Source organism: Pituophis catenifer, unplaced genomic scaffold, assembly GCF_029215685.1.
Source record: "Pituophis catenifer annectens isolate HBS135680 unplaced genomic scaffold, rPitCat1.0.hap2 SCAF_3, whole genome shotgun sequence".
Lineage (NCBI taxonomy): Eukaryota > Metazoa > Chordata > Lepidosauria > Squamata > Colubridae > Pituophis > Pituophis catenifer.
Window position 1 is genome coordinate 95,806,365 of NW_027256883.1, and position 15,702 is coordinate 95,822,066.

The 15,702-nt window shown below is 40.9% G+C and overlaps 1 protein-coding gene across 2 annotated transcripts in view; it reads right to left on the minus strand.

The window, feature by feature from the left end:
• KIAA0232 (KIAA0232 ortholog) overlaps window positions 1-15,702 on the minus strand; it is a 106,910-nt gene that overhangs the window by 25,891 nt on the left and 65,317 nt on the right. For both annotated transcript variants that reach the window (XM_070940803.1, XM_070940804.1), the window contains 2 exons: window positions 12,435-15,681; window positions 11,185-11,293 (listed from right to left, as the gene is read on the minus strand). In XM_070940803.1, coding sequence (XP_070796904.1) covers window positions 11,185-11,293; window positions 12,435-15,681 — 3,356 coding nt within the window. The remainder of the gene's footprint in view (window positions 1-11,184; window positions 11,294-12,434; window positions 15,682-15,702) is intronic.

The window sequence follows — 15,702 nt, forward strand, 5'->3', positions numbered from 1 at the left end:
TTTTGTCCCATTTTACCTTTCTTGCCACAGTTGTTAAATGAATCTTTGCAGTTGTTAAGTCAGTAACACAATAGTTAAGTGAACCTGACTTCCCCACTGACTTCATTTCTCAGAAGATCACAAACCTGATGACCTGTCCTTGGGACACTGCAGCCATCATAAATATAAACCATTTGCCAAATATCCGAATTTTGACCATGTGACCATGGGGATGCTCGTGTGAAAAACAATTATAAGCCACTTATTTCAATGCCATCATAATGTTTAATGGTCACTAAATGAATTGTTGTAAATCAAGGATTACCTGTATACACTTTATAGGAACAGCAAACTGTTCAAAGTACCAAAGAACAATTGGAACATAGTAACTTCCACTTCAAAATGACCCAGTTTATGAATAATGAATTTCATAGGGTCTTTACTCAGCTGCATGTTGCTGTTATTTCACAAACTAGACTGGGCAAAAGATGGAATAAAAATCAATGGTGCCTATTTAAATCACTTAAGATTTGCAGATGATGATGTTCTCTTCACAAAACCCAGAAAACTTTCAAAGATATATACAAGAGCTGCACAAAGCAGGAAAACCACTTGGCTTAAAAATAAACCTGAAAAAGAGCCAGGTTATGTTTAATAAATTCACCAAAGAAAGAAAAAAAATATATCTGGAGAAGATCTAGATGAAGTAGATCACTACAAATACCTTGGCCAACAGATCTCAATGGAAGATGATACAATAAAGGAAATTGAAAGGCCTTTTAAATGCGGTTGGCAAGCTAAACATAATTTTCAAGAACAACCTTCCCTATGCCTGAAGAGAAAAGTTTTCAATCCGTGAGTGCTACCTGTTCTAACATATGCCAACAAAACATGGACATTAACCCCACAATTGATACAAAAGTTACGAGTGGCACAAAGAGCCATGGAAAGATACATAGTCGGTATTAGAAGACAAGATAGAAAAACCTGCACATGGATTAGCGAATAAATGAAAGTATACGATATCATCAAGAGAGTAAAAGAACTGAAATAGAAATGGACTGATCACATAGCAAGAACTGATGGCAGGTGGGCTAAGGCAGTCATAGAATGGACTCTACTTGATAAAAAGCATCCACGAAAAAGACCTAAATAAGATGGATTGATGACATCAGCAAGTATTGCGGGCCCAATTGGCAAAAAGAAAGGTCAAGATTATATTGGTTGGAAACATGCAGGACTTCATTCTGCATTGGATAAGATAATAGCTAGGGTGATGATGATGATGATTCCCTTATTTTATTGCATTGTAAGCTGTCCAGAGTTGCTCTCAAACTGAGATGGGTGGCATATAAACTTAATTAGTAAATAGATGTATTTTCTTATTGAACTGTATTCTATTTTTATTGCTTTTGATATGCTTAGTGCATCTATGACTTATAATAAAGTATTGACTTATAATATATTTCAATTCTGATTTCTCTACGTTATAATTAAATTTGTCCTCTTAGTGAATGAAAGAAAAAAAATCATTCCATGCATATCTAAGGCAAGGAAAAAGAAAACACAATATAATATATGATCAAAATTCTGTATGTGAAGTTTAGCATCATTTTGGGGTAATAACTACAGTGATTGAAATGGGAATGGGAAATGATAGAAGCTGCATGGCTGCAGATTAATTACAAATTACTGTATGTGTTATTCAGCTTGTAATTAGGTCCTTTGTGGACAATTTGTTACAAAGGTGTAGCAAATGTTCAATCCTTCTTTTGCCAACCTGGTTTCTTCAAAACGCTTCTTCCTTAAAACTCAGGCTCCATTCCAACCAGAGTGTAGATCTCTTTTTTAATCTTACATATATGGAGTTAATCGCAATGGCGAATGGGAAAAGTATGATGGGTACTAAGAAATTAAAGAGACATCAGGACAATACTAATACTGGGATGCAATTCTTTTCCTAGCATTTCAGAATGACTTTTTACAAGTGAACAGTAAATATACATGTTCTGCTATGTGTGGCAAAAGGGATTAAGAGAGTGGCAGCTAATGAGTTCTATATACTCCTAAGTAAAGTTGACTATAGTTTCATTTTAATTGGCTTTCATCCTACTTAATGTACAAGAAGCAACTGAAGAAAAAGAATAATAAATTATGTTAGAATGTTGAAAAATATTAAGGTGAACTTCTGGGGAAGGTATGGCGAATTTAAGATGACTCTGCAAAAGTGGAACCAACAATGGCAAACACCAAGGAACCAGTTTGTAGACAAGTTTTATTGAAGTCTTTCCAAACAAGAAGAGGACAGAAGATCACCCCATATGTGCTCTGGCAGCTGCTTCTTGTGAGAAGACCACAGGACACTTTTTTCCCACGGGTTTGAGTATCAGGAGACAATGTGATAAGCCATCTTGCTTGCAACCTTGGTGGAGCCTTTTAAATGCTCTTTAAACTCTTAACCTTTTTAAAAGTTCACTTTTCCCTCCATTCTCTTTTCTTTCTGTAAGTATAATTTGTATTAGTTTTTACCAGTGTAATTAAAATTCTTAATAAAATTATATTCAAAACAAAAATATTAAGGCTGCAGATCATATAAGTGGAGTAATATTAAGTTATAAATGTGTCTTCTTTAGCTGTGTGGCTTGTTTAACACATCGGTAAAAAATAGGACCTGTGCTCAAAGAACAGAAGATACTGTTATTACTTCCCTATGGAATGGGAAAGAACATGAATGCAAATTTATAGGAGGATTAGATAAGCATGTCTAAAAGGTATTTAGCAGAATTCTGATGAAAAGGGATGCCAACGAGCAAAAAAAAAAAGTACAATTCAGCAAATGATTGGGAAATGTATCAATTATTTAGAATTATATGTGAGAAGAAAGTTTATTGGATGTCTTCTGATTTAGAGAAAGCACATAAGCAAATCAACTTACTTATGGAAGGTTTACGTAAATATAGAGTTCAGAGTGGTTGCTGATTGTGACATAAGAGAATGAAGTTTTTTTTAGATAAAATGGAATGGTTCTGATGAGAGAACTGTAAATCTTACTTAAAATAACATATTTACTTAAAATGGGAGAATTGTGTGCAGAGAGATAGCAAGTATTATCTGGCCAAAGATAAGGAATGAAAGAATTAAAAGGGGGCATGGTTCTGCCTCTATTACATGGAAATGAGAGTTGAGAACGGCAAGAGAAACATGAAGTGAAATAAGGTGGAAATGAGACACTGTATTTCAGCAATGTTAAAACAAGAGGAGTTTGAGTTCAGAATAAATACTGATGGATAACAGATTAAATACAAAAATGAATGATCAACAAGAAAAAAGTATATCAAGTTTATGTGGTCATACAGGATGAATGAAAAAGTACTAAGTTGCGGAATAAATATCAAGGAAGAATGAATGGGCAAAAAGAAAGAAAAGATCAAGAAAGTCATGAATGGATAGTTGATGAGACCCTGAAAAAGAGATAGAAATTTTTTAAAAGAAAAGGAAAGATACAAAGCTGCATACAGATGTGATAAAAAAGGAGAATGTCGATACCTGCCACACTCGACACACAGGGATAGGGTTACAGTACGGATCTCACCGAATGAAGCCGGTGTTGCAGTTGGAAAGCCGTGGACGGGCCGCGGGTGAAAAGGAGGGATGGGCACATATTGGTGGTGGGGGTGATAGCAGTTGGTTAGGCGGTTGGTCACGGTGCGGACGGTATAGGGTCTTCCTGCTACTCACTGCCGCCTGACGGCGCACCGAGTGACATCACGGCTCGCACGACGGGCGTGAAGCCAAAAACGCGGAAATGCAGCCAATTGGTGAACTGATTAGTGTGGCTATTTAAACAGCATTGGGATGCAGCAGCTCCCTACGCTGACTTTGTGTTATCGTTTATTGAACTAAGCATGGTCTGCGGCAAACCTGGAGACCAAATAAACCAGTTTCCTGCGAACAACTTTGATTGACTGTAGCGTGGTTCTTCACTGTACCCAGGTTTGTTGAGCGATCTGAGAGAAAGTCGGCGTTTTCCTTTTTGCTTTCTTGGATATTCAGGAGCTGAGGGGATGACGGAGAGCACAATGGCTGCTCCGCCAGTTCAGGGGGAGGCGGCTGAGGACACCACCATCCTGGAAACGCCAGAGAGCCAGAGTACCAGTGAGCCTCCGGTGGTTAGGCCAAAGGAAAAGAAGCCTCAGCAGGGGGAGAGCACTGTTGAAGACCAGGACGCTCCTGTGCCGAGTGGGACGAAGGTTTCATTGGGTGACTGGTGGCATAGTTCAGCTCTTACCGGTCCCGGTGCCCAAAAACCCCGGCCCATTACCAAGATGAAGCCATCTTCCAGGGCTGGAGGGAAAGCAAGTGGATAGAAGACGAAGGAGGAGTGGAGCTACTCCACCGGACTAGGGACTTCTACATTAGACGTGCTGAGAGAGAAGTTTGGAGAAGCTAGCTTTAGGGATGCGTCATCATGGCAGCCTTGGGCTACAGGAGGGGAAACAGCTGCTTGGCAGGGGGGAGCAAGTGGCCAGAGTAGAACTGAGACTCGCTTCCATTTGGCAAGCCCTAAGTTACGTATGGAGAAGGGGCTTAGTAGGGCTAGGTCACGGAACAGCAGTTCCCAGGACCTGGGGCCTCCTCCTCAGGTGAGGCTTTGCGTAGGATAGATCAGGTTATGCAACGGAAGCCAGGTCGTCACGAGACGGGCCAAGCAGGCTCACGGACTCAGGTCAACCATTGCAGGATGGAGGAGAGAGATGACCAGAACACCCGTACCGCAGGCAAATACCTATGTGGACACCGGGGGTGTGGCCACAATAACAATTTTGGGAACCCCCGCCCATACAAGCCTCCTTCGATGGTAGCACTGACAGAGTATCGATTTTTCTAAGCCAAATACTTAAGTCATATGGATTTATATGGACGTATGTACCCATCGCAGTGGGCTATGGTAATTGCCATCACTGCAGTCTTACAAGGGGAGGCAGCTAACTGGGTCGCTGACCTCCATAGCGAACATGCAAAAGAGTTAGCAAATGTTGGTTTGTTTTTGGAGGCTTTCCGGGGACATTTGAGGATAGCTCGAGAGTTCAGATGGCCGAAAGGGAACTAATGGCACTGAGACAGAGAGGATGCCCTGCCAAAGAGTATGTGAAGGAGTTTCGCACTCTAGCTGGGCGGCTTCGCACCTGGCCTGAACGGTTACTGGTACACCAATTCCGATCTGGACTGGATAGGGAAGTGAGACAGGCATATGTGTATCGAGGGTTGCCACTGAGATTATCAGAATGGTTTAAGGCAGCAGTAGAATTAGAAGTGGGGTTGCGGGAATTCTGACCAAGAGGAGTGGGCAGTGTGAGTCAACTACCACGTTATGCCGCGGCCAAACCAGTGGGGGCGAAGGATCTTGGGGCAAGCGGCCTGCACCACTTAGACCAGCAATGGCAGGGGAGAGAGGAACGTTTCGTTGTTTTCGCTGCAATCAACTGGGCCATCGGACTGTTGAGTGTCCTATACCTCCCTTGCAATCTACTCCAGCACAGACTCCACCAACAGGGGGCAAGATACATGAGCAGGTTCGTTCTACGTCAGACTGGTCAAAGATAACTACGCCAACACCAACCATTGGTTCCCGTTCAATGTTGCTGGATGCTAAGAGCCCCTGGGGGGGGGGAAGTATACCGGTACCATCGGAGAACAGTGAGCCAGAGGATCCCATGGTAAGCAACCCGATACACCCATTTGTTATACCGGTGGTGTTACAGAATGTGTGTACTTCTGCAACAGTTGAACAGGGAGCACTGATAGATTCCGGATGTACCCTTTTTCTCATTCGTAAGACAGTGGTTGATAGCATAGGCCTCCATCTTGTAAAACTTAAGTCCCCTATAAAGTTCGAACAAATGGACGGGTCTCTACTTGGGGGGACACCGGCTACGTACGTTACTGAACCTGTTCGCTTGGAGATAGGGGAGCATAGAGAACAGATTCACTTTATAGTGGTGGAATGGATGGTTGAACCTGTTATACTAGGTCTGTCGTGGTTGGACAAATGGAGACCTACCATATGGTGGGAAAGTGGGTTTCGGAAGTTGCTTCTTAGTGTGGGCCCAGATCCGGACCCTGAGATCCAACAACCAAAATAGCATAGTGACGGTAAAGCAAGAGGCATACAGGCACCTCAGCAGGTAGACTTCCCAGACATCTATAGAGATTTAGCAGCTGTATTCAACGAAGATGAACATGAGGTGCTACCACTTCACAGAGCAACCGACTGCGCCATAGAGTTAATCCCTGGGGCCAAATTACCGAAACTGTGCATGTATGCGATGACCAAAAAGGAATTAAACGAACTTCGTAAATACATAGATAAGAACTTAGCCTGGGGTTTTATCCAACCCAGTCGAGCACATATGGCTGCACCGGTTCTGTTCCGAGAGAAGGATGGAGGCCTAAGTCTCTGTATGGACTTTTGGGGTCTGAACGCTATTTGTGTTGAATACCTGTACCCTTTGCCATTGATGAAAGACCTCCTAGCTATGTTGTCCACAGGGAAGGTGTTCACCAAACTGGATTTGCGAGAGGCCTATTATAGAGTATGGATATGCCCGGGTGATGAGTGGAAAACCACATTCAACTGTCCTTTAGGTAGTTTCAAATTTCGAGTAATGCCGTTTGGATTGCAGGGAGCCCTAGCTGTCTTCATGCAGGTTATTAATTGAGTCCTGCATGAACACTTATATCGAGGCGTCCTCGTCTACCTGGACATTTTAATATATTCCAAGACCATGGAGGAGCATACACAATTGGTGTGACAGGTATTAACCAAACTACTACAAGCAAAATTGTTTGTAAAGCTGTCAAAGTGAGAATTTCACTGCACGAAAGTAGATTATTTAGGGGATCGCATTTCAGGAGATGGGATAGAAATGGATCCGAAAAAAGTGTCAGCAGTATTAGAATGGCAAGCGCCAAAGACAAGAAAACAATTGCAGAGTTTCCTTGGATTTGCGAATTTTTATCGACAGTTTATCCCAGCCTTTGCCCAGGTAGCTCTCCCTTTAACTGATCTATTACGGAACAAACATACTGGAGGCAAAGCGAGGCCGGGACAGCTGTTGTTGTGGACACCTGAATGCCAACGATCGTTTGAGCAGCTGAAGAGTCTATTTTCCCAGGAACCCGTACTCAGACACCCAGACCCCGCTTTACAATATATTGTACAAGCAGATGCTAATGACATAGCCGTCGGTGCTGTGTTGTTACAAAGAACCAAAGAGGGGAAATTATATCCCTGTGCTTATACGTCAAGCAAATTGATGCCTACGGAACGAGGTTCGGCTAATTGGGAGAAAGAGGCATTTGAGGTCAGGTGGGCATTGCTCACTTGGCGACATCTACTAGAATTTATTGGCGATAAATTCGAGGTCTGGACAGACCATAAAAATTTAGAGGCCCTCCAAACCCCTAGGAGATTGTCACCAAAACAGGTACGTTGGGCGCAGAAGTTCCAGCGGTTCAATTTTGATTTGAAGTATGTTCCAGGGGGGTGGAATTTTTTAGCTGATGCATTGTCGCTCATGCCTCAATTTAATAAAAGGGAGGATGTTGTACAGGCCATTATACCAAATAGACAACATGCAGGTCGGACATATAACAAAGAACCAATCCCTTCGTGGTATAAGGAATTACGACATGAGGTGAGTCGTGATCCATGGATTGCTGAACCTATAACTTTGGTGACCCATTGTGATGGGTTGGTGTGGATGGGAACAAAGTTGTATATACCTCAACCTTTGCGAGCAACAGTATTGAAATGATGTCATGATACAAAGTTTGCAGGGCATTTTGGTTTTCTCAAGACATTACATCTCACCAGAAGACAATTTTGATGGCCTCGTATGCGTAAAGATGTCGAACAATATGTGAAAAGCTATAAAGTGTGTGCGACAACAAAAGCACGGCCGGGTAAACCACTTGGGTTGCTACAGTCAGTTGCACACCCCAGTAGGCCATGGGACGAAATAGGTATGGATTTTGTGGTCGACCTCCCAGAAAGCAAAGGGAACACAGTAATCTGGACTATAGTCAACCTTTTTTCCAAACAAGCACATTTCATTCCCTGCCGTGGTTTACCATCCGCTAAAAAGTTAGCACAATTGTTCATACATCATATCTACCGACAGCATGGAGCACCTCGTCGAATCATATCGGACAGGGGCGTACAGGAGCCTTGGTAGTACAGTGGTCTAAAGCACCCTGTTATTAAGACCAGCTGCCTGCAATTACTGCAGGTTCGAATCTCGCCAGGCTCAAAGTTGACTCAGCCTTCCATCCTTTCTAAGGTAGGTAAATTGAGGACCCAGTTGTGGGGGCAATAAGCTGACTTTGTATAAATATACAAAAAGATGAAGGCTATTGCTTAGCACATTGTAAGCCGCCCTGAGTCTCCGGAGAAGGGCAACATATAAATCAAATTAAAAAAAAAAATTCACCGCACGATTCTGGCGTAATTTCGTCAACATGATAGGATCCTCCCAAGGGTTGAGTTCGGCATTCCACCCTAGCACCAATGGGGCCGCGAAAAGGACCAATGCTATGGTGGAAATATATTTATGTTGTTATATATCTTATCAACAATCCGACTGGTCGGATCTTCTACCATTTGCTGAGGTAACATATAACAACGCCGTACACCATAGCACGGGGGTTACACCGTTCTAGGTAGTGTCTGGCAGAGAATTCACTGCAATCCCTGAACTGAAGATGAGTGACCAAGAACAGGTGTCTCCACGTTTCCGATTCGGGGATCCGAATTGGAAACCTATGGCTGAAAGTCAAGGAAGCGTTACATAAAGCAGCAAAGGAATATAAGCTGCAGGCTGACAGGAAGAGAGCAGACCACAAGCCTTTCCGGGTGGGGGAATCAGGTATATGTGTCCACTAAATACATAAAGTTAAAAATACCCAGCAGAAAGTTAGGACCCAAATACCTTGGACCTTTCACTATCACGAAAGTGATAAACCCAGTAACCGTGGAGTTAAAGTTACCACTTTACTGGGTAAAATACATCCTGTGTTCCACAGCAGTCTACTAAAACCAATAGAGAGTGTACGGGAACCTCTCGAGCGTCCTGAGCCACTGGAGGAGGGGCAATATGAGATCGATGACATCCTGGACTCCAAAATAAATAGGGAAAAACTTAAATACCTAGTAAGATGGAGAGGCTACCCGTTTGAACAGGCATCCTGGGTGTCAGTTGAAAACATTAAAGCAAAACGATTGCATAGACTCTTTCACTGTAAATACCCAAACAAATTCGGGGGTGAGGGAGGGACATACTAAACCCTGTACTAAACCCTTTCCTTTATGTCTTATAGGTGGACACCTGGTAGGGGGAGCCGCCTGTCGAGACCTGCCACGCTCGACATACCGGGGATAGGGTTACAGTACGGATCTCACCGAATGAAGCCGGAGTCGCAGTTGGAAAGCCGTGGACGGGCCGTGGGTTGAAAAGGGAGGATGGGCACATATTGGTGGTGGGGGTGATAGCAGTTGGTTAGACGGCAGGTCACGGTGCAGACGGGATACGGTCTTCCTGCTACTCACTGCTGCCTGACGGCGCACCCGAGTGATGCCACAGCTCACACAACGGGCGTGAAGTCAAAAACCCGGAAATGCAACCGATTGGTGAACTGATTAGCGCAGCTATTTAAACGGCATTGGGATGCAGCAGCTCCCAACACCAACTTTGTGTTATCGTTTATTGAACTCAGCGTGGTCTGCAACAAACCTGGAGACCAAATAAACCAGTTTCCTGCAAATGACTTTGATTGACTGCAGCGTGGTTCTTCACTGTACCCAGGTTTGTTGAGTGGTCTGAGAGATAGTTTGCAAAGACATAAAATATGAAATTATAATGAATGGTGTTGGCATAAACTTGCTGTAGCTATAATTCCTTTTCTCTTCTCTTGCCTTTAAATTGGCTTTGTATTTCTTACTCCTCTCCTACTCTTTGCACATTCTGAAATAGATGAAAGCAAGCAGGACTAATTCATGTAAGACAGAAATATTACAATTTTTAGATCACTTCCTCATAGTTTCCATGATCCTATATAATCTCCAAGGTTTGGAGATGGTTCTTACAGCCTCTCCAAAACCTGTTGCCAAGTTGCAATGTTTAATATGACAGAAAAATGCAAATACTGTAGCATATTACGGTAGATATAATACAGAAAGTATACTTAACCCAAAATAAGACTACACAATCATTAATATGAATTTACTGTTTGATCAGATTGTGCCTATGCTTCATCAGCTGTGCTGGGAGCAGCCAGATTCAGTTCCTCATTCAGAATAATTTAATCTTAAAGGCTGTACAACTTGAATATATCAGAGATATTACTCCATATGCCTGCCTAGAAGTATATTTTTAGCAGTGGGGCTCATGTTAGTGCAGTGCATTTTGAAAAAGGAGCTTCATTCTTCAAAGATTTTTGGCAACCTGTGAAAGTAATGTCAAAAATATTTTCAAGTTACTAAAAGTCCATTAACAATGATATCTTAATCCATGCAGGGACCTCCTGGTTTGACCTTATACAAAACAGCTTAAATGCTCTTTTCACATTTGAGCTGGAAAAGGAGAGATGGGAAAGGAAAAGCAGCCTTCAACAGTTGAAAAAGAAGATGGCTGTTTAAATATGTAGAATGAATCACCTGTTAAATGTTTAAACTTATTAGAACCAAGAGTTCATTGAACAATATTTTTACTGACATATGCATGTAATATTGGAGTACCCAAGCAAGACTAGACTTCACAGCTGGCTAGCAGAAACTAATGCAGTTAACTACAGTTCATTCCCTTCCTGCAAAGCTCAGAATCCCCCACACAGTAACATTGCCACTCTTATTTCTCAATAGTCTTATTCCTTTGCACTCCAGTCCGATAGCAAGGAAAATAATGACTACTTATTTGATTATTAAGAACTAGTTTATCAAAGTGTACCCACTTGATAAATTAATTAGGATCATCCTTCCATATGGAGAAACCATGGCCACTAATGAGAAAACAATGGAAGCACATGAATGGGACAATTTTTCAGATAATTAAGTGGCTTCCATTTGAAACATGATCATCTGCATTCATCTTTTATCTAACTCAGCTGTAAAGTTTCAGTCAATTACAAAGAGGTCAAAGATACTACTACCTTCATATTGTGGTGTAGGAAAGAGTGGAGTATAAAGAGCTTTCTCCCACCAGCACTGTTTTGCTTGATTGTAGCTTATTTTCTGAAGGTCACTACTCAATACAGGAAACTGTTTTGAGAAGAATTATATTTTAGTTCAAAGACAAAAGAAAATAATCCTACAGTATACTTATTCTAGAGAATATGAATCCAATAAAGTGAGATATTGTTTCAAGAAATTATGAAATGCTTCCATACAAACAGCTGGTCTCAGTAAGTTCAGCAAAGCATAAATGTACATGTTTAACTCAACTAAGATACTGTAAGTCTGCATGGGGCTATTAGTGCAGTATAAAAGTTTAGTGTTCAAAATTTCTAATACTATTTCCACATAAACATTAAATGTTACTTAGGTATTATCTTCTTGTACATTTTTATATTCAATAACTTCTTTTTCATTTTTCCTCTTAAAGTTAAGGGTTAACACCTATTTTGACTAGCGAAATAAGTGCACACTGGAGACAACTATTACACATCCCATGGACTGCAAAAATCACAAACAGGTCCTAGACTGAGCCTCACCAAAATATCACTTGAAGCCAAGACTGCCAAATAAATGCTATCATACTTTGGCCATGTCATGGGAGCTGACTCACTCAAAAGTCAGTTGTGCTGGGAGTGATCAACGGAAAAAAGAGAAAGGGCCGCCCTAGCACCTACTGGCTGGATATTATAAAGGATGATACCAAGATGACCATGGAGAATCTGAAGGAGGCAGTGTGAGACAGAGAAGCATGAAGAGTGCCAATCCATAGAGTGGCCAAGAGTCGGACATGAATGAATGGCTGACAAATGCATAAATAAATGCACAAAAGCAATGATATATGTTTATTTGCAAGAAAAGGGGGAGGACTCAATGTAATATAATCCCTACCCCTACCAGATAAAGAAATGTGTCCTAGAAACTTTTCTGTTCTCTTTTCCCTTCTATGTTCATTTTCAGAACAGAATTATATCACTTCTTCCAGGCACCTGAGAAAGTAGGCAGATGCTCAGTTAGAATACTTTTTTGTTTCAAACATTAATCTTTGTGCAGGAAAAAAAATTAAGATTGCACAGTAGCATCTTGGATTGGAAAAGGTTACTAATTCTTGTGAAATCAGGAATATATCATACTGATATATTTTAAAGGCATTAAATCGATTGAATTATATATCATTTTACTGAAACCTGTAACTTATCTATACAATGCACAATTCTCAAGGACATACCTCTTTCAGTTGCACTGATGAGTTTTCTTTACAACTGCAAGACTTGTCTTCTTCTTCCTGTGGCTCCACAACATTGCAGCTAGCTTCAGAATTTTTCACAGCCATTGTATCTTGCACATCTTTCATACTGCATTCTAAGCAAGAACTTTCATTTTCTACCAGCAATATTCCAGATGATTCTTCCTGGGAATCCAGAGATGTCTGCGCACTCTTTTCCATCCCACACTTTTTTAATGTAGGAAAGAACTTTCCAGACTCAAGTTCTAATTTCCCATAATAATGCCCTTCTTTTTCTGCATCCTCTTCCAGTGGTTTGAGATCTGCTTGTGGATCATCAAATGGTTCAGCTTGAGAAGAGACAAGAATATTCCCCTCATCTTTCTCCGATTCAAAATCAGATTCACTTCCACCACATGGAGAAAGTTCAGATGCAGAAATAGGGCGAAAGTGAGTCCTAGGAGAAATCCGTATTGCTCTGTACTGCGTCCTCCCAGCACCACATATTCTAGGGCGAAAAGCGTCTCTGTCAGAATCAGAGCAAAGGATTGATTTGGGTTTAAAGCAAGGGCTGAAGGATGTAATTCCTTCTGGTTCAAATGTACATTCGACATGAAGAACTTGTGAAAATGGATTATTTAGGTCAAAGGAAGAGAAAGAATATTCAAGACCAGACTCTTCACCTTGAAAATTACTGCAAGCTTCTAACAAGTCTTCATGGAAGATAAAAGAAAAACCTCTATTTAATCCATGATCACCACATTTCAAATGCTCACTCTGCTCAAATGATACAAAAGGTCTCCATAATTGTCTGTGACCAGGAGTAAAGCTATTTCCTGGTGTCATAAAGACATCTGTACCAGCTATTGTGACTACATCAGAAGCTGCACACTGTAGTAAGTTTCCTTTTGGGTGATTTGGGGGCACTATTGCCCATTCTGCATCACTGTTGAAAGTTTTCAGTTCCCCATACACACCACCAAGAATAAATGAACTTTCTTTATCTTGGTTAACATCCCATGATTTAGAGGGTGTAGTATAATCTCCACAATCTACTTCTGATAAATTGGTTGAAGCAAAGCCTCTTTTCTCTAAATTTTCTTTCTGACCTTCCCAAAGGTGGTATTCTGATCTTTGCACTGCTTTGTTTGGACCTTGGAGAATTTCTACCTTTGCATCATTTAAGCAGCAACAATAATGATTTACATCAGTTGGAAACAGTTCCTCTTCTATTCCTTCTATTTCTATAATTGCTGCAGAATTTTCATCTGTCATATTTGTCCAGATATCTTTCATAACTCCTGAGCCATAGTCATCTTCATGCGGGCTACTGTCACTACATACTTGTGGAGTCTCATATTCTTTATCTTCTGTTTTTTGTTCTAACTGAATACCACAAACAGATTCTAATTTTGACTTTTTTGTGAAAATTAAAGTAGGTATTTCTCCTAAAGATCTTGTCTGTTCCTGGCAGGTTTCCTCCTGCAAAAAATCTACAATTTCTTCATCTATGTAACTTGAAGATACCCTGGGAACTATATAATTAATATCATCAGAGTTAAATTGAGGGGATTCTTCAAGTGGAATATTTAAAGTTTCATTGTCTGAACGTGTTTCTTCAGAATATGACCATGGACTACAAGTTCTTGTTGACAGATTAGAACAGTGTTCATTTTCATCAAAGGCACTATTTTTGGTCCATATTAACAATCTTGACTGTGTTTTCCCAAACATACCAACATTGCTACTAGAATCTGTATTTTCATTTCCCAAATTTAGTTTTTCAAAAGGAAATGGTAAAACAGAATTACTGCATTGCACTTCAAACACTGAAAAAGAATTTAAACCAGACCCTTCATTAGTATCTGAAAACAGCTCTTGATTGCCTGCAAGCATGTATGAATTAAGCATTGTGCTGTCTAAGGATGGGGAAAGTCTAACAGGAGAATCTCCCCCAAAACTTTCCCCATCTGCATCACCAGAGCTAGAAGTTGAACAGCACTCCCAAAATTGAGCTAAATTACTAAGATCTTGCAAGAACCACCCTTCCGCACCAGAGGTGGCTGAATCTGCCCATATTGCACTTTCCCCTTTCAATTCCATTCCATCAAACACTATGCAACATTCTGCCTCAAAATCAGTTCCTTCTCTGCTTTTCTGCCGAATCATATTCAAAATCCGACTTTCTCCTTGCATCTTGCCTGAGGCACCAGAATCCAACATGGATTGATCAATATCCACTTCATAGAAGTGTGTTAGTTCTGACAGATGAACACCATCTAAATGTATATCGTCCTCTGGTGGAGAACATATTGAGGTCCTAGTGAGGCTAATATCCTCATTTAAAACGGCAGGCATTTCCACAAAATGACCATCAATGAAAGTACCTGCTGCGAGGTATGTTTTATTAATATTATTGTTGTTACTAATGCAAAGACCTTGCACTGATTCAGCTAATTCTTCTACAGCCTCTGATGTTGCATCACATACATCTTCTTGCTTGTTGCGGTATGTCGTCTCAAGCTTACTTTTTCTAGTCAGGGGAACAAAATATTCTGTAATTGGCTCAGTATACCACAAAGGCTCTTCCTTATACTCAGTTTCATTCCTGCTATCAAAATATAGCTCTTTTCTCTCATGGTTTCCACCTTCTTTTCGTCTAATTTCTTTTAATGGCCGTTTACCTCTTTTACATAGTTGTTTGATGGAGCCATTGCTGCTGCCAGGAATTTTCCTTTCAGTTTTTTCACCAGCTTTTGGCAAATACTTACTTTGTCCATTCCATCCTTTTTTACCCCGAGCCTCCCTTGTTTTATGCCTTATTTTTACATATTTTGTAGCTGCTTTTAATTCACCATGATTGCCACTAGAATTTGAACCTTCTTCACTGGAGCCAGAAGACCAGGATCGAAGACGTATCTTCCCCTCAGATTTATGTCGGAATTGCTTTTTGTATGAAACAGATTTTCCTTCAATACGATTTCCAAATTTATTCTCTTTTTCATCTTTGTCATTCTTCTCTGTGGCTCTCTCTTGTATAGTTACAGATGCTTTGTTACTATTTCTCTCTTTGGATGCTTCATTTTCACTAATGCAGTCCTTTGGAGATGATGTATCTGTGCTAGTTGCTGGGACAGTGGAAGATGAGGAGGTACTGGAGTAAGAACACATTTTGGATTTATTCCACACAGTCATGATTTCTTGCAGGCAAACTGGTTTCTGGGAAAGAGGTGGAAAAGCCTCATAATACCTGAGAGAAAAAAAGGATAAA